The following is a 19,990-nucleotide window of genomic DNA, read 5'->3' on the forward strand; positions in this document are numbered from 1 at the left end:
CATTCCCCTGATGAGAATCTAAAATATCATATTATTTAATTTCTAGAATATGAGGGAAGACTAAGGACTGTGTTTCTTAGAAAGCTCTTTTTCCCTAGTAAATACTGAAGTTGGAAAATAGTAAGAATGGTACAGGAGAAGATGGCCACCAGTCAGTTAAATTACTGATGAGCATTAACTGCTTCATAATTTGGTTTTCCAAAAAATACTCCTGCCTGGAGATGATTAATAAAGTATTTAAAATACTTTGGCTTTCTATTTGTCTGATACACACCCATAAGGAACTTTCTGCATGGTGAAAAGTTTTCTTTTTTCACAACCCATTTTTTCCCATTTCGTTTAAGTTTTTTTAACTAGTTTGTCCCGAATGTGTTCTCACAAGAAATCTCTTCCTGTTAGTCATTTCATTTTGGGAGCTTTTTTCTCATTCATTATTATATTTTAGTTGACTCAAGATTCTTGATTCCTATATGTACATACACAGTTCCAACAGAAGCAGAATATGATTTAGAGCAGGGGTTCTCAACTGGGGATGATTTGCCCCCCGGGGAACGTTTGGCAATGTCGGGAGACATCTGTGGTTGTCACAGCTGGGGTCGTGCCACCGGCATCCAGTGGATGGGTGCTGCTAACCACCCTACAGTGGAGAAGACAGCCGCCACGGAGAACCGTCTGGCCCAAAATATCAGTGATGCTGAGGTTTGAGAGACCCCGACTTAGCGTGGAGTGAAGCAGGCCGTGCTTGGTCCGTGCTTTCCTGCCTCTGCCATCCTCACTCCTGGTTTTACAGCACAAAGGGTGAAGGGACCTAGCACTATGGTGACTTTGAGGACCCTCTCCTGATCTGTTTCATCTGAAAACCACAGTCGCAAGCTCCTCCCTCATCTGAAGCCATTTCTTCTTTACCAGAAAAGTGAGCCACGGTCCCGTGTGACTGTCCTGTCAAGAGTCTGGGCCCAGAGAGATGCACGTCAGTCCCCAGTCTGAGACTGTACATCTGCCACTGACTGGCACACGAGAGAATTAAACGTGTGCTCCAGTTTGAATTCTGGTGTTGGCATATCTTGCTAACCTTTTGCTAAATACAGATGTAGTAGGCATACATCCGCATGTGCATAATACACAGGCAATTTTAATGTTGACCTTCTGGCCACACGTTCTTTACTATAAGATGATTGCTAGTTTTGTTTTCATTTAAGTTAACATTTCTTGGTTTTGTTCCTTGTCTATATGACTATTCAACCCACCAAAATTGTTTTAATAACCGAAACTGTAGAGAGTTACTTACCTTCACCCACTATGATGTCTTATTCTGATCCCTTTGGGGCTCTTTATTTGGTGGCAGCAGAACTTTGGGACAGTCACAACCACCTATATTCCGTTAATTAGTATGAATAGCTGCATAAACGAACACGTGGGGGTGGAACTGGCAGTTTCAGTGATTTCCTTTTTTTCTCCTTTGTGGAAACAATTCTTTCCAGCTGTTTTGCAATTTTAACTGCTTTTATGTTGGGACATTTATCAATCTGTAGCACTTAGAAGCCGTGCAGACGGTAGATTTTATTTTTCTTTGGGGAATATTGTAATAGTAGTAATTAGAGGATCAGTGATCTTCCCTCGTTCCAAAAGAGGCTTAATGGGACCTGATTGAAAGTCTCACTTTGCTGCGTCTGCATCTGGTTCTCCGGCTTCCAGGTAGCGCCCAGTTATCAGGATGTGCTTGTGGGCAGGGCTCGGGCTGATTCACCTGTGGTCCTTGTGGAGCACGTCAAGATGTTGAGTTGATTTATGTCTCTTGTGCTTTTCATAGGGTCAACTTTGTGCACAGTGCTTTAAAAGTTAGGAAACGGCACAATTAATTTTGCTTGTGCAACCTCGTATGAGGGGTAAATGGAACCCAGAATTTTGGTGATTGAAGAATGAGTCTCAGTATGTTTAATAAGATGGATTAAGGAAGCCTTAAAGAGTGAATGAAATTTCTTTTGAAAAGTAGTCAGATTCCTGAATAAATAGAAGTTTCTGAAGAGTTTACACACTTAATTTAATCATGCCGATTCTTCTCTCAGTGTGGGAAAAAATGAAATTAATCTTTATTCGATCATTTTTCTGGTGCTTTGAATGAGCTTTAGAAAGCAATGATTTAGTAATGGTGTTGTGTAACTTACACTATCAAGAAGCTAGAAAGTTGGTGCTTTCAGAGTTTGGGTTATTGGGTTAGCTCTGCTTGAGAGAAAGTGAATGATTAGGTGAATCTGACATAGAATTCAGCCCTTTGAAATGATTCAGATTGTGTGATAGTCAAAACAGAGAATGCATTAGACCTCACAGAATTTATAATGTAATTTTTATATAGCCTAGACTGTCCTTTTCATATTTTGCATATCAGATAATCCTCTACCTTGATATTTGCATATCAGTGTTAAATGGTTTTAATCTGTTATGAAAGAGCAGTTGCTACAGATGACCCTGTAGAAGGGGCGCAGCCTTAACAAAAATAAAAAGCCAGCAGAGGGAGCTCGAGAACTGTTTAAAAAAGAAAAAGGAAAAAGGTATTAAGAAAATGCTTCTGATATTCATTTGTTCATCTATACAAAACAAACCTTGAGTATATACTTAGTACAAAGTATGAGAAAAGGCCAAAAAGTGTACATATACAAATCAGGAAATTGGGTTTAACTTGTGGGATAAGGAGAATTTACATCCTTTTTTTCACACTCTGTCAACATAACAGCCAAGTACAGGGACAGCTCAGGGCACCGTCCCCACACAGCCTGACAGCTCCCCGGACCCATGGTTCTCCCCTTCCCTCCCACTCTTCTCGGCGGTTCCCGTCCCACCTCTTCCCATGGTTTCTGCAGGCTTGGACTCCCTCCATCTGAGAAGGCCCTACCAACAGGTTTACAAAAACAGAGCATTAAAGCCACATCAGGCCAGCCTGCTGGGAAGGCAGACCAGCTGGCCATGGCAGGCTCTTCGTCCGTCTGTTGTCTGAGGACCAGTGGGGGACACTCAAGTTTGGAAGCCATGGTGCTGCGGCTCTGCTGCATCCCACCAGATGGCGTCGTTCTTTATCTTGAAAATGATGCTGCCTCTGTTGGCCCCGCTCTTATTTGTTTCTGCTCAGAGCCCAGAAACCAACATCTACCAGTTCTTGGCATCACGTTTAAGGGAATAAAACCCAGTCTTCCCACTGTCCATAAAGACCAGCGGGTGCCAATTATCTTTTAGAGAAGTAGGAAGCTCTTGGGCTCCCTCTGCTGACCTGCTGACATGGGATTTACAAGCAGGTTCATTAAGGAGTAGAAACCCTTCCCAGAAGGTGTCAGTGTCTTGCATAACTAGAATAAACAATGAAAGAAGACAGCGGGAAGGATGGTCCGTGGGGTCCTCTGGCTTCTGTTGCCCGCTGCCGAGGAGCCTGGGAGTAGAGCCGAGGGGGCTGGTTTCTGCTCCGGGGTGCTGGGCGGAGCATCCCAGAGCACTTAGGATGTCCGGTGTTTCTCGTGGCTATTCAGGAGCAGGGAAGAGCAGAGACAGCCTGGAAAGACGAGGCTGTAACAGGTCTGTCTGCTCCTGCCACCTTCCCTTACTCTGCTTGTCCCCTAAGCCCAGCTTCCCATCAGTATCTGAATGGAGAATGTGACCCAGGACTTTGCATTATAAGCGAGGGATCACACACATTTCACGGTTTTGAGGTCTGGTAACTTGTATCAGTGTACTTAAAAATGGAGTTTTTATGTGGATAGTAAAAATAAAAGCAGCAGTCCTTCGGTGAAATACTCTGTGTTATATTTAGAACCTTCCTACATACACCTTCTTGGTTGGGGCCGACCAGCTCTTTGGATTGTGGCTCTGGTGAAAGGGTTACACAGAATGGGGGCACCTTGGTGGCGAGTTGCATTTCAGGTGAGGGATCAGGTGACACTTCCAGGTAAGAGGGTACAGGCTGAATTTTGATGAGTCCCTTTTTAGAAGGACTGAAACTTTAGCTAATGAAAATTTGGGGAAAATATGGGTGTAGAGTTCCATGACTGCACGAGGGAGTGTGGAGCCTGGGGGGCAGGCAGCGGTGGGGGTCACACGCAGGACCACGTGGCAAGTCCTACAGGAGGGGCGCCTGGGTGGCCCGGGGGAGGTCAGCCTCGAGGGGGGGAGCAGCAGGGGCTCTGTGGGCAGGGCCTGCTCAAGACTTAAAGTGAGGGAGAGCTCCTGGCGGGGGATCAAGCCTGTGGGGTGACCTCTAGGGGCCCTGGAGCGTGAGCCTGACAGACAGTGACGGGGGCCTCGGGCCTCCGCAGGAGGAGTGGCGTGGTCGCATCTCTCTCGTAGCGGGACCTCTCTGAGGCCACAAGTTAGGAGGCTGATAATGATGCCAGAGCAGAGGGATGATGGAACTCCAGAGCTGCAGAGAGGAGGTGGGGTGACTCCTCAGCACCTTGGGTTGTCTTTGGAGACTAAAATGAACCGTGAAGTTTAGAAACGAGCTTGGAGGGACTTCCCTTCTTTAGGGGGATATGGTTCATAGATATCTTAGCTGGGATCACCCAGTGGTCAGTGCTCAGCTGTGGTTTTCTGTGTTATGACATATATTTATTGATTCTCTAAAAACACCAGTGGGTCGTTTTTGTACTTTAGTGATTAATTCAACCTTGCATTTGGTGACATGTCATTAAATAATTACAGTATTTTATTTTGGACAGTTGTACATTTATCTGTTAAAAAGAATAATCAAGTTGAAATTCCCATTTCTTTTTATCTTCCTTTAGGGCGTGTGTGTGTGTGTGTGTGTGTGTGTGTGTGCGCATGCGCGTGCGCGTGATGTTCCACTCTTTCACATGTAAGTGACCTTCCCCTGCATCTCCCGGATCCCTCTTCCCTTGACATGCCTGTCCCTGAAACTCCAATGACTTACACAGTTCTCAACCATTCTGCTCGCTCTCCCTTCTTTCTTTCTTCACTTTGATTGAAAGAAAATGCTTTGTAGAACTTAAAAGGCAAATGTACACTTGGAGTGGAATGTTACTGTTAACAAGTGTAGAAAACTTTATGATGTGAAAGACAGTGATCTTACTGCACAATTTTTGTGGAAAAAAATAGTATCTAAAACTATGATTTTTAGAATCAGTTGTTGTAAGTAGTGAAATTATTTTTAAAAATCTTGAAATACATCCCTGCATGTTCTGTCAATGCCCACAGAAGTGGAAGAATGCCCGCAGCCGGAAAATGCAGCTGCAGCCGAATCCGGCCCCCTGGCGGCAGCCGAGCAGCAGCCAATGGTTCGGAGCAGCAGCAGCCCTGACGTCACGGAGCCGCTGTGCTCAGAGGCCCCTCCGGGTACCAGCAGCTTCCCTTACTCACGCGGGACCGTAGATTCTGGCCAGGAAGAGGCTGCATGTCGTGTGGCTGTCTACATTTATCCTAACTCTATTTATTTCAAGGGAATTTATAAGTTGATTTGCAAGGATGTGATTTCTGGCAATGAAATATTTTAACTACTTATTTTAATCTATTTATCCAAATTATGTGTGTGTGTGTGTGTACTTTTTTCAAGTGTGCCATGTTTGAGGACTAGAAAAAAGTCCAGAGTGGCTGGAGTTGGTGGGAGGTAGAGAATGTTCACCACAGGTGAGGGAGGGCAGCAAGTTAGGGCAGAGGCAGGGAGGAGAGGCGTGAGGGGTGAGGAAAGGGCTGCGAGGAGAAACGCTGACAGTGAGAATGGAAGGCTGACCATACTTGTGAAGAAGTTTATTAGCAGCGTGCAGAGTCTGCTGAGGTTGAAGATGATCGCTTGTAATAGCATTAACCCACACAGCTTCTCCAGCAGCTTTTAGCAGCAACTGGTGTGGAGGGCAAAGAGGCAGATGGTTAGACCTGTAAACAGTGACTAATGTATTTTACAGTGAAAGCACGTGTTTAAACGTATCTGGCAGCAGTGAACACACTTATTTAGTTTCATGGGTTAGAGAAGAGATCAACCCAGCCATCCCCTAGTCCTTAATGTCAAGGTCATGCCAGCCTCATCAAATGCGTAGGAAGTATCCCCTCTTAGAAATCCTCTTGAAATAAGAAAATACAATAAAAATAATTTGAGAAATGTATTATCTGAAAGATTTTCTCTTCTCCAGAAGTTTTTGTGTAAGATCATTATGACTTTTTTTTTCCCCCCCTTAAATACTTGGTAGAATCCATCGGTTGCTTGGAGTTTTCTTCTAGGAAGATTTTAAAGTACTATTCAAATTTTTAAATCATTATAAGACTATTCATATTTTCTTTTTCCTGTTTTCTTTTGGATAAGTTGTGTTTTTCTCCTAAGAATTTGTTCAATTCATGTATTTTTTTTTTTCAAATTTATTGACCCCTGACTACTCACAGAATGGGATCTTTTAAATTACTGTTTGCAGGCTTGGTGGTGATATTCCCTTTTTTATTACGGACACTGGTTATTTCTCTGGCCAGCAACGCTGAGCCACCTCACTGCTTCCTCTCCCCGTCAGCTTGCCTGGCTGACTCAGGCAGCTCTTGTCTGAGACCCCTTCCCCGAGGCTCCGGGACAGGCCTTGCTGCCTGCCCCCTGTGTGTCGTAACCCAAGACAGTGAAGCTGTCTGTGCGTCAGAGGCCAGGTCTATGGAGCAGACGTGATCCATAGGCTACCAGAGTGCTGGGCCCAGATCTCTCTTTTTTGTACATCTTAGGATACTTAAATTTAACAATTACCTACGTATAAAAACCTTTTCCAATTTTACCATCTGAAATATTCCCGCTGTTGATTCTCCCCTCTCCCAAATCTCTAGGTCAAAAGGTAGAATATGCACAGAATGTGAGTTCTTCAGAGCCCAGGCCTGTTCAGGAGAGCAAAGGACATGAGAAGAAAGAACATGAAGGAATAACAGTAAGATCTTCTCAAAATATATCCATTTGTCATTAAAGATAAACATACAAATTATTGGCACAATACATAAATTTATTAGTGGTGTGATGCTATCTTTTAAAAATTTTTTCCATTTGGATGTGTTTTAGGGCCAAATGACCTTGAGACCTTTTAAAGTCTTGCCTACTTTCTATGTAAAATTACAGTCAAATTACAAAAATAGGAAAAAAAATAAACATGAAAACAGAATTTACCATCTGGTCTGTCTGTGCCCTTTCTATTTTTAAGGAGCATCCTTACCTGTCAAAGAAACGTTCAGATTCCCTATTCCTGATATCACTTTAGGTTGTAGCCTCCACCTGACATGAGTTCCTAGATAAGTGAGATGCTGCAAAGATCTGTTACGGTTTCTTTTTTTTTTTTTAATCTAAAATAGCATTTATTATTTTTTTAAAACACAAATTTAAAGTATAAAGAAGAAAATTAAAAAGTAGCCCTAACTCATTCATGCAGATAATTCCTATTTATTCATTTTTTAAAATTAGTATATATGAATAGAAAACTCAGACATCACTGAAAGGTACAAAATAAACAAAGAAAGTCTCTCCCTACTCTGCCCTGCCTGGAAGCTAATGAGTGTTAAATTTCCTCTGTCTTCATTTCTGTAAAGGACATATACCAGCTTACACATTCCATATGTATACATATATTATATGTGTGTATTTCAATAATCAGATAAACACCCAGAGGCTCACCACCAGCTTAGGAACTAGAATATCTGCAGTGTTGTTGCCGTGGCCTGTGGGCTTCATCCTGGTCCCTCAGAGAGCAGCTTTCTGTTGGCTTTGTGTTTATCGTGTCCTTTCTTTGCTCTATAGTTTTGCTCAAAATGTATATATCTCCAAACAGTATGTCCTTTAGTTTTCCGTATTTTTAAACTTTATAAAAGTGGTATTATTGCTTTGTTCACTCATTATTATGTATTTCTAAGTCCACATTGCAGCACGTAGCCCTAGTTCATTGCTTTCTTTGCTGTATGATACTCCATTGTGAATAGACCACAGTCTACTTTCCCATTCTCTTGTTGACAGACATTTAGATTGTTTCACTTTTTTTTTTAATGAAAAATGAAGCTATGTACATTCTTCATGAAGAATGTGAGTGGAATTGATGAGTCACAGAGCAGCATAATGTTGTTCTTTACAAAAGAATGTGTCTTTTTCCAAAGTGGTTGTACCACTTATGTACCAGCGGTGTGTAAAGAGTTACCATTCATCCACATTCTTGCCAACACTTACTATTGTCAGATTTTAAATCTTTTGAGTCAAGTGGGTGAAAATGGGATCTCATTTTATTTTGCATTTCTCAAATTACTAATAAAGTTTAAGATCTTTCCTTATGTTGATTGGCCATATGTCTTTCATCTGTTGAATGCCTACTGATGTCTTTTCCATTTTCCTATTGATTTCTTTGTGTTTTTCTCTTTTATTTCTACTAATTCTTTATATAATCTGAATACTGATCCTATATTGGTTATGTTTCTGGTGAATATCTTCTTCCAGTGTCTGGCATATATTTTCACTTTCTCTATGTTGTCTTTTGATGAACAGAAGTTCTTAATTTTGATATTCTTTTATCATTTTTGTGGTTGTGTTTTATGAAAATTTTAAAATATCAACTGCACAGGGATAAAAATATTTACCTTGTATTTATAAGTGTTTCAGTTTTGCTTTATACATTTAAGTCTTTCAGCTACCTAGAGTTGATATTTATGGAGTGAGGTGGGGATCCAGTTTCATTTTTCTTTCCCCACATGGATGACCACTTCATGGATGACCACTCCCATATATTGAATTCATTTTTCCTTTATTAATCTGAATGCTACCTTTCTCTCATATATACTGCTTCCCAGATGTGTAAGGCTTTATTTTGGTGCTTCTTGAATCATTGGTTTCTTTGTCTCTCTGTCTTAATTACCATAGTTCCCCCACATCCTTCTTCCTTCCTCCCACCCCTTCTAATGGAAGCTATTTTTCTGCTATCTTTTGTCTTCCATTGTTGCTGTTGAGAGGTCTTCTGTTCATCCTATTTGTTGTTCCTTGTTGTTCTTCATCCTTGTCCTTCAGTTTCACTACAGTATATTTAGGTACATTTTCTTTTGGTCTATACGTTTGTCCTGTTTTGGATATGGTATATGTGCCGTGTGTCTTTGAATACTTGTTCTTCCATTGCTTCTGGAAAATTCTTGGTAACCATTTCTTCAAATATTGCCTCTTTTTTGTTCTCTCTGCTCTTTCCTTCTGGAATTCTGGGTAGAAATATATTTAGACCTTCTCATTCTGTCTTCCATGTCTCTCAAGCCCCCTTTCATATTTTCCATTCTCCTTGGCTATGTGGGTGCATTCTGGGTAGTTCATCAGATCTTTCACTCAGTTCAATAATTCTCTCCTTACTCATAAATAGTCTGCTGTTTAATACTTTCATTCAGTATTTCGGTTCAACAATTAAACCTTTTGCTTCTGAAAGTTCAAGTTAATTCTTTTCAAGTGTATCTTGCAGTCTCTCATAATCTCTTGTTGCTTGCTCATTTTTGTGATTGCCATCTTTTATTCCTTTAAAATAATCACAGGTTGCAATTCTAACTTCTTTATCATCATCTGAAATCAATCTGATATTTGTTGTTTCTGAGACTCTTGTGCATGGTGGTTTATTTATTTCCTTTGCTGTTTGGTGATCTTTGATTGTGAGTTCCTACCTGGCTCATCCGAATCTACAGAAAACCTGGATGTCTGAAGTGATGAAGTTTCACCAGGACAACATTTGCATTTGTTTCTTCCAGGAAACAGGGAGTGCTACTTTAATCCTGGACTCTTGGTCCTTTTGCCACAGGGAGTGGTAACATTAGAGTTACCCCTAAAGTAGCCCCATTTCACTGCCCTGATTTCAGTTTGCTTTGGGGGGTAGAGAGAGGGTATGGATCACTTGGAGGTTTATTTTACTTCCTGTGAGCCCCAAATTTTTATGTAGGTTCTAGTTCTGTAGTTGGAGGATATTTCATCTCTCAGAGAATCAGAAGCAGAAGAGCCCACATTCTGCTTTTCAATTAAGGAAGTATCCTGGGTATATTTCCATTGTCATATTAGACATATATCATCCTTCCTTAAGGCTGAGTAATATTTTTTTCATATACGGTTAATCTTCTAAATATTTATGACCTACTTCTGTGTTTTAGCTTAATAATTATTCTGTCCTTTAATTATACATCTTAGTCCCCCCTTTTCATGTGTTTGCTTGTTTAATATTCATTCCTTTAGTTGGCTCATTGAATCCCATGTTTTTTGTATACTCTGAACTGGAGGGCCTTAAATATATATCTTCATTTTTGGCTGTATCCTCCATCTCACCAGTCGTGGATTTTTGTTGCACACTTATAGCACATTCTCTTTAGATATTCAGCCCAAAGATGAAAATTAAAATATCAGAAACTTTCTCAAGTTCCTCTATCCATTGTCTGTCCATCCGTCCGTCCTCCCTCCTTTCCTTCTTCCCTTCCTTCCTCCCTTCCTTTCTCCCTCCCTCCCTTCTTTCCTTCTTTCTTTCGTCACCATCATTCTCATGGTCCCCTAGATTCATATCCTTCTGTGATTAAACTTCCACTCCCATGTACAACTCTTATATAAGCTCTCATATAAGCTCTTGACTGTCATTCTGCAGCATTTTAAAATTTATCTTTTCTTCTCCTTTTCTACCATCAAAAGCCTTATCTGCTCACTCCTGAATCACTGTAACAGTTCCATAGCAACTTCTTAACTCTGTCCTGCAGCTAGCTACTCGACTTACCTTTCTGGTTATGTTTCTAATCACAATAAGCTATTGTCTGGAACAGACGGTTGCTCATTTTGTCAATACTGGGTTGAAATTCCTAAGCCTGATGTTGGCGGCCCACCGGCAGCTGCCTCTTGTAGAAGGTGGTCGCATTTTCTTCCTACCATTTTCACCTGACTGCCCTGTATGGCCTGCTATAATCGGCTTCTTTTCCTGCACATAGAACTTGCTGATTCCTCAGTGCTTCCTGCCCTGAGTCCCCTCCTGCCTTCTCTCTACCACCTCATGTCTGTTGCTTCTTGAACAGCTACTGTCACTGTGAGCGGATCAAGGTAATGCTTTATTCTGCAAACCTTTTAGAGAGAGTTGACTCGCATATTTTGCTACTCTACATTGTAACCACTTTGTGTAATTTGTGTATGTTTTGTCTTTCCAAGCCAGTTATGTAAATTTTAGAGCATGCGGATTGCCTCACAGTGTTGTAGTCCCCTGTTTTTAACCCACGGTCCAGTGCTGAGCGGTGCTCAGGAAAGCCTGCTGCACACGTAACAAGGGAAGCACTGAATGACCTTTGGGAGTCTGGGCGGAGTTTCTGCCTTCCCTGCCAGCACCCTGGCCGTCCACGGGGACTTAGGCTTCCTGGAGGATTGTATCCGTTATCCATGCGTGCCGGAGCAGAGGTACAAGTAGAATTTCAAAATAAACGATTTCCATATAACTTGGCACCCCTCCTCAGTAGACCATTTTAATTGGATGTCAACTGACAAAGTAGAAGCCATTAAATTTCAGATCTTGTGTAATTTATAATTCAGTTTTAGTAATTCGTGAGCCCGTATCCTTCCGATGCAAAACGTCATTCAGTTTTTTTGTTGCCCGTTATTATTGTTTGTTTCTTTTTCTTTAGAAATGTGGACTAAAAACTTACCGGTCTTATAAAAATGAAAACTTCCCTGTACCAAATGCAATATTTCTTTCTGTCTGAAGATCTTAGTACGAAGAAGCAGCAGCCCCGCTGAATTGGATTTGAAAGATGATTTGCAGCAGACGCAAGGAAGATACAGGGGGAGACAGAAGAGTAAGTGCCAGCAGATGTGGTCTGTGTTCATCCAGCTTCGGCGAGGCTGCATTTTGTTCCCTTTTGACTTTCTAACTCGAATGATATCTTATCATCTGAAGACACGTGGTTGTGAAGTGGGACATCTTTATTCCTGGGATCCCAGGATAGATGGGTGGTTAGTGTGCACGTACAGGTGAACAGTTCCAGTCAGTGACCTGTGCCTTCGAGGCCTGTCTTTCCAGCCCTGGGCCTTTCTCCAGGTGAGAAGCACAACCAAGGTTGATGTCTGGGTGAGCAGACAGACCCAGAAGGAAAAATGGCCTTCCCCAGAAAGGTTCCCCAGGTTAGGAGCAAAAGCTTCAGAAGTACTTTGAAGTCAATGGCATAAGTATTTAAAAAATAAAATCTGACTGGGACGCTGAGACGTACCATCACATACAGTGAAATGCAGTCCCTGATACTCCGCTTCCCTGAGGTCCACTGCCAGGCCCCCTCCTTCTTGGCGGATCCTGGTGGAGGGCGGAGCAGGGCCTCTCAGGCTCCACCTTCTAGAGTCCTGGGGCAGTCAGAGTTAGGGACCTAGCAGGTTGGTGAGTGGGACAGCTGTCAGTTCTCTGCAGGTGAAGAGCGGACAGCAGATTAGAAGCAGCAGGGCTGGGGGACCGTCAGCGGCAGATCGAAACGCAGCCGGCAGAGCTGCAGGCAGAGAGGGCGGGCACCCCGAGTCCTTGTGGAGCAGACAGGGGCTTCGGGGGACAGGCTGGCGGGGTCTGTTCTGCCTTAGACTGAACAGCCCTGTGAGGCTTCATAGCCTTTGAAAGCGTCCTTGTATCATGACAAATTAGAATTTTTTAGTGTTTAAAGGGGAGAGTCCCTATTGAAGAAAACCTTTTGTGTGGGTCACCTCATCCCCCGGTGATCCTGGGTGAGTCACCCCAGGTTCAAGTCTAGACATCGGGCACGAGGTAGAAGGCATCCTCGGGCTCTTCAATCTGCCAGAATAAACTCGCTTCTGTGGTGGAATCAATTCCCCTCCTCCTCCTCCACCCACCCCCATTTTGTAGTTGAATAAGTCAGGGTAGAAAGCGTAAGCACTCGAGGTGATCTTCTCTGTACCTGGGGGAACTCGGTTTAGACCCCTGAATAGGGTACTGCTTGGGCTGTAGGTGGCACGGCCCATAAGGACTGCTCGTGCCCCACGCCTGGAACCTCTGTTTCATTGACCAGGAGCCCCACGCAGGCACCTTTTGAGCCCCTGTCCTGAGAACGATTCCTGCTGGGGCAGCTGCTTAGTCCCCTGTGTGCTGGGATTGTGGACGTGCTGGTTCCCAGCACTTGGCTGTCTCAGACTGTGTCTCCCATTGTGCCAGGTGACAGTGTCAGCAGTGACCCTGCTCTGGGCTGCAGCACCGAGGCAGAGCTGTCCCTGAGCCCGTGGCAGATCTGCGAGGAAGACCCGGAACTGAGCACGTCCACGGATGCTGTGACTGACTCCGATGCCCGCCACTGGTTGCAACTCAGTCCCACGGATGCTTCCAACCTCACAGGTAACCAGCTGCGTCTTCGAAAAGAGGTGCCGGTGCTAACACTGGTTGGGAGATCCCAGGGTTTGCCAGTTGCAGGAACTCTAGGGGTCCCTCAGCACAATGATGATGGGGGCTCCCTCCTCCCACATGGGTGCGCCGGCCCCAACCCCCTGTTCATAATCAGTCGTGAACTCGCAGAGTCCCGTGTGGAGAGGGTGCTGAAACAGTGGCCGAAAAGGGAGGAGGCCTGCCATGCCGACACCCACTGCCCACCACAAGAGGAGGTCTCTGATATTCATGCCAAGGCTTTGCCATCCGTGACCAAATGTGCTTTACTCTGGAAACAGAGAAGAGGGATTTCTCCAACTGACATGTGTCCTAAATCCAGGATAAGTTAAAGAATTTGGATAGCTTATTGATTACTATTTTCTTTAACTTTACTGTAGAATGTTTGATATATACAAGATAAGTTGTGAGGCATGTGTAAGTAATGGGCTGTAGTAATCAAATGAGCACCAGGAAACCTGCACCCCGTGTAAGAAGTAGAACAGCTGCCCCACCAGTGAGGCCCCAGCAGGCCCTTCTCAAGTCCTTCCCCTCCCGTCATCCTGTGACCCTGTCCCCAATTCTTCTTAAAATCATGCCCGTAACTTCTTTATAGTTTTACCACAATATCTGTCTCCTTAAACACTACATCATTTAATTCGGGTTTTAAGCTTTTGAAAAATGTTATCATATTCTGTATTTTTTTGCAACTTTTTTGCCTTGAGTATCTGTATTTCTAAGATTCATGAATAGATTACAGAGCCGAACTTTCTGGGTCTGCATCCAGGCTCTGCCAAGGAATTGCGGGGTGGCCTTGAGCCCGTGAATCTCTCTGTCCTTCAGTTTCTTCTCTGTAGAGTGGGGAGCGTAACAGTCCCTATTATGAGTTGTTGCAGGAATCAGTGAGTGAGCGTCTGAGTCAAGCGCACAGAGCAGTGTGTGTGGAAGCACTCTGCAGTTGTAGCTACTCACACGCACGCACACACGTCGTGTGACCCTGGGAAAGTGAACCTCTAAAGGCTCAGTTCCCTTACCTTGTGACAGGCGAGGATGGGGACACCAAGGGAAGTTGGGTTTTTGTTTTGCTTTGTTTTGCTAAGTGTCGGGAGAGACTAGTGTTCTGAGGAGCTCAGCGGAGGACGATGCCGATGGCCACGTCCGTCCTGGCCCCCTGCATTCCTGCGTCCATAGACGTCCTTGATGAGACCAACAACAGCAAACCACGAAGCACGTGTTGAGTAAAAAGTGGTATTAAAATGCTAAAAATCATTTTAAAATTAGAAGTAAAGGCAAAACTTTTAACTTAGTGTTTTGTTTTGTTTTTTTTAACCAAGCAAACTGGTTTTCACTAATTACGATATAAAATTTAACCAGTCCCTGATGTTTTTGGAAATTCCTAACGGAGTAACATAAAAACTTCATAAAATTTAGTTTTGGATAAACCTTAGTGTTGGATAAAATCTTTTATCTATGAGGTAGATAAGACCAAGGAGAATGATCTTAATGTGTATTTAATGGGTATCCTAATTAAGACTAGAAAAACAAGCAAAGAAAAACAAACCAGTTAACTGTAAGTGAGTAACGCATTGCCTTATAATGCTGTATATGCCATCCTTAAGAGATAGTGGACATTTTTGGTCTAAGTATTCACACCTGCCAATGGTAGAAACCTTGCAAAATCAGTGGGAGAATGATTGGCAAAGCCATGTGCTGACTTTTATAAATTATTGGATAGTATTGATAATTTGTGCTTCTCAACTGTGTGGTTCTTTTGGAAATGATTTAAAATTCTTCATATATATAGTGATACATAGACATGTATAATGATTTTGAATAATAATACCATAAACTTATAGGGGATTTAACAGTTTACAAGGAACTTTGAGGCATCCTCTTTGATTTTTATGGTTAGCAGGCCAAGTCATACAAATTCTGTTCTAGGGATGGAGAAGCTGAGACCCAGAGAAATCGTGTTGTCTTGCTGGGAAGTAAGTGCCAGAGTTGGAACTGGCTTCCAAAGTGTTCTGATTCCAAATGCAGCGCTGTGCCTACTCCTTTCTTCTACGCTGCTGTTAAAATTACAGCTGCAAACCCCTCTGAACTATTTGAGAATTATTAATACATTTATGGAATAAATGGCTTCTTTGGGTCCAATATACAGATTGTCCAACGGAAATCATCATCATGGTACTATCGAAGGCAATACTGAATTTTCAGTAAGTTGAATTTACTTAAACAAGGACTAGTTTTAATTAGTTTTATTGAAAGGAAAGAAAATTGGGTGATTACGTCTTTTGTCTGTCCTCTGGAAAGATTAGTTCTGATCCCATCTCAGAGTGTGCATGGGACCGCTCAATTTAATAAGCTCGTGTGAGGTAATTTTATATGATGCACTCTCTGTTGTGATTAACTCCTCCAAATACTTAGTTCTTCTTTGAAATTCTAATATCGAGAATCAGTACACTCAGTTCAATAGTTCATCTTGTCATCTGTGAAAAGGACAAACCGTAATATGATAAGGTTTAAGGATTATCGCAGTTCTGAATTTAACTTTCTGTTCTTAGGAGAACAATTTCTTCATAAATGGACAAAATAAAACTCATGTTACCCTGATCTCCAGGACACGCAAAGAGAGTGATCCAACAATTTGAGTGTGTCTCTGTTTCTCGTTGAATAATCCTACCAGTTACCAAATGCTTAGAATAATAAACTGCTTCTAAAATCTTAAATTCCTTTATCATTAGCAAGCTAACAGTTCAGTTTTGTATTTGCTTTCTTAGTTAAATCATTTCATGTTTTCTGAGAATAACAGCTAAATTTATGGTGCATTGTTTCACAATGTGTCTGGGATTTGTACGGCAAGACATGGAGACATGGAGATGATTGTCATGAAGGAAGAAGTTTATAGAAATAGGGGCACGGCATGCCATGCAGGGGGGCACATGGGGAGGCACCAGGGTTGGGGGCAGGAAGAGAGGGGAAAACGTGGGCAACGGCCTTTACTGTCGTTTGCACGGGAAAGGGAAGGCAAGGCAGGCTATGCAGACTCAGGAGCGGCTAGTTGGGATAATTTCAGCAGACCCTAGAGCACAGACACTGGCCCTGGTTGCCTGGTGCCGGACCCCCTGGTGATGAGGGCACAGGGACCTCCCCTTGATGGCAAGGGCTGGACAGAGGAGGTAGGTGGGAGGCCTGGGTTTGGGATTGTGGGGTTTGCATGTGGAAGACACACTCCCTGGGGAGTTGTTTGCTATCTCGAGGAATTAGCTAACCCTGGGACGGACAGTCCCTTCCTGGTCAAGGAGGCCCCAGATGCCAGAGCATCAAGAATACCGAAAATAAGAAATTAGAGTTGACTCATGCATAAGTTTTGTTCTGTTGAGCTTATGATTTTCTAGGGGAGAGTATTTTTGACTCTATAGGTAAGAATCAGTATTGCTGTTGACCTCATCTCTTATTTAGCAAATAAGCTTATAGTCTAGAAATACTGAATTTGATGCTATAAGAAATAAAAAGATGAATAAGTCATAGCCGTGACTGACTTACGAGCTTACCAAAAATAAGACATTTATCCTGATAAGGACAAATAATGCAATAAGTGCTATGTGATTTATTTAAAAGGAGTTTTAATCACAGGGACAGACAAATAGACTAAGGGAATGGAGTATAAAATACATACTGGATCCACACAGGCATGGAGTCCTGATACACGAAAGAGACAGCATTCCAGATCTGACAAAGGAAGAATGGACTGCCCCACAAAGGCCTGCGGGACAATATTTAGCCACAGGGCAGAAAATGGGACAGATTCCCTACCTCCCACCTTGCCCACAGCCAAGTCCCTATGGATAAAATACTTAAGTGTGAAAAGGAAAACTTAAAAACTTTTGGAAGAAAATATCCTCTAAAAATATGTCTAAGACCTTGGGGTAGGGAAGGCTTTCTTAAATGAGATGGAAAAAAAAAAAAAGCTAACCATAAGAAACGTGTCAGTCATTAATTCAACTTTAGCATAAGGAAAACTTTCTTTTCATTGTCAGAGAAACTTTAAGAACTCAGGGTTAGAACCCTGAAGAGTAAGGGCCAGCTTTGGTGCTCCTTCCTTTCCAGGTGCCTGTCAAATCGGTGATACGTTTTAAGATAAAGTTCAGTAAGAAGTGGTTTTCAACATTTTGCTTTAGTTGGGGAAGGGTCAGTAGTGTCCCCCCTGGCTGCAAGGTAAGCTTCAGGGGCGAGACTGTCGTTGGTCGTTGGTCACTGGTCATGTTCACAGCTGATTCTTGGCTCCCAGGACAGTACATAGCAGGAGAGGAATAGTCAGTAAATACTTGAATCAGTGAATGAATAAGCTTTAAGCTGCAGGCTGTTGTTTGATTTAGCTAAAAACAGCAATGAAATTTTAACCTTTTTTTGATAATAAAAAATATGTACGATTGCATTTCCAAGTCTCTCTTGTTTAGTATATTTATCACAGCCCTGCCTCTAGATGTTGTTATCGAAATCCTTTGACCATTTCTGCTTTTAATTATAACTTTTGCTTTTAATTATCACTGTTACCTGCCACCAAAACCATTCACAGGAATGGTCTGTCAACATCCTCTGCCACTGCAGACATTTTTGGCATTTCCACCAGGCTTTGATCTATTTTGAAAACATAAAACATTCTAAAGAAAAATAACGATGAGAAGTACCGTGGGGTTGCTTGCTCACCTTTGTAATCTTTAACATGAATGTTGCGTGTGCCTGGGAAGCAGATGAAGGAGAAGGGGGTCAGGCCGCAGTGACAGTCAGCAGAGCGCCAACCTGCGTCTTCTCCGCTTTTAATCATCAAAGTCTAGGCCTAATTTTTCTGGTCCCAGAATTAAGGTGTTTCTGTTGAGCCTTTGGGTTTGTGCCTTTGGTTAAGTTTTCAACTCAAAAGAGAAAATGATTTCCAAAGCACCAGCTATGTTTCATCAACCCTCCACCAAACCTTCACAAGACTGCTGCTGTGTGAAGTCGCCCTTGGGTCCTAAGTGCCTGTTTTACTGATTACCAAGACTTATCTCATGGCTAAAATCCTTTGCATATTTGCAAAGTTCTGAACTTTAGATTGCTCCTGTATTAAAGTCCTGTATGTGTTGGGAGAAAGATGGTATAACTTTTATTTGTTTGCAAGACTTCCTACTTTAACAACAACAAAAAAATGTTAATGTCTCGATAGCATTTAGTAATAATGGAACAAAAAGATGCTAGGCTAGCATACTAGCTTGCTCATGAAAAAGAAAATGAACTAAGTGTTTGGTGTTTTTAAGGTGAACATGAAATTTTCAGAAATCTCTCAAATCCCGATTTTTAATTAAGTGCTGCTTCACTGAGGAACCATCTACATGCAAAATGTCAGCATCTGTTCTGTTACTTATGCCATGAGTGGAATAATTTTGGGTAAAAACATTTCAACTCATTAAAAATTGTTTTTCACAGTAATATTGAGCATGCAATCGTTTCAAATACCTCAAAAAGACTCCCTGTATTTTGATAATGTGATGGGGGATGTTACCTAGAATTTTATCACTGAGGAATACGTTTTTCTGAGAGCAAAGCAGTATTGAAACAGATTCTTTTTGTGGAGGGGGGGGATCCTTCCGTAACTGAGAATGTGTTTGCTGGCAGGTAGCAGGGAGGTGTAGGTGATAAGACACCTGACCTCTGTTTACTTGGAGCTGTCACTCAAGGGAAGTCCCAGCCTGACTAGAAGGCTGGAGGCTAATCTCCACCTCAGATGGCTGTGTTTTGCAGGTGATGGTTGGGGATGGAGCAAAGCTCTAAGTCACTGAGTTCCCTTACTTTTTTTACCCCTCAAGGAATTAAAGACTCATGGCATTCTTCTTGAGAAAAATAAATGCTGCATTATGCTGCTTGTTCACTTTGGAGCTTAGGTTGGTTTGTAAGGTTCATTGAAGCTTCAGCAGACCTTCTCGGACTGACAGACGCTTGATACTGCACGCATTTTACAGAGTAAACGTGAGGAGGACGAGCCTGTCTTCTGAGGTTTTGTAAAAGTCAGTCTGAGAGCCCAGAAGGCCCGTAATTAGGCTTTTGCTGTCTCTGCAGGCACACTGTGTGGGATTCCGGCTTGGATTATCTGTGTCACCTCAGTTGATTGTATGATACGGATGTGGGAAATACAGATGTGTTTTGCTCGAAGAAGAAACAGTGCTCCTGGATTTGGGAAGATCTTTCCATGACACCATCCATGTATCATCCTTATCAAATCCTCTGTTTCAGGGTCTTGGCATCTTTCCATAACGAATGTACTGATAATAAGCTGTCAGCAGCTGTCTCGGGCACAGTGCGGGAAGCATACGGAGCCTGCCCTGGATTTGCCCCAGCCCCTCCTCACACCCACTCCTCCCACTCCTTGCCGGCCCTGGTCATCCCTCCACTTGAGCTCCTCGCGTCCCTAGACTGTGCTCCCATTTCTATGGTTAGGCCTGAAAAAGCCCAACAATATATGCACCCAAGGTGATGCTCAGCGGTGGTTAATGGTTGCCACCGTGCCTGGGTGGGACACAGCTCTTTAAACTCCCTCCAAAGATTCAAAAGAGAAGCAAAGCAGAGGTGACTTAAACGGAAAGCCGAAAGTAAGACGTGAGAGGTAAAAATCAAATAGATCAGCAACTACAATA

At 42.7% G+C, this 19,990-nt stretch overlaps 1 protein-coding gene across 6 annotated transcripts in view; it reads left to right on the forward strand.

Moving 5' to 3' along the window:
• RALGAPA2 (Ral GTPase activating protein catalytic subunit alpha 2) overlaps positions 1 to 19,990 on the forward strand; it is a 281,664-nt gene that overhangs the window by 103,115 nt on the left and 158,559 nt on the right. For 3 of the 6 annotated variants that reach the window (XM_082431631.1, XM_082431626.1, XM_082431627.1), the window contains 4 exons: positions 5,197 to 5,334; positions 6,793 to 6,890; positions 11,679 to 11,769; positions 13,122 to 13,298. In XM_082431631.1, the coding sequence (XP_082287757.1) occupies positions 5,197 to 5,334; positions 6,793 to 6,890; positions 11,679 to 11,769; positions 13,122 to 13,298 (504 nt within the window). Of the gene's footprint in view, positions 1 to 909; positions 4,041 to 5,196; positions 5,335 to 6,792; positions 6,891 to 11,598; positions 11,770 to 13,121; positions 13,299 to 15,263; positions 16,248 to 19,990 lie in introns of those variants that run through there. The other 3 variants (XM_082431628.1, XM_082431629.1, XM_082431630.1) reach the window with 3 other exon arrangements.

Source organism: Balaenoptera physalus, assembly GCF_965194825.1.
Source record: "Balaenoptera physalus genome assembly, chromosome: 16".
Classification (NCBI taxonomy): domain Eukaryota; kingdom Metazoa; phylum Chordata; class Mammalia; order Artiodactyla; family Balaenopteridae; genus Balaenoptera; species Balaenoptera physalus.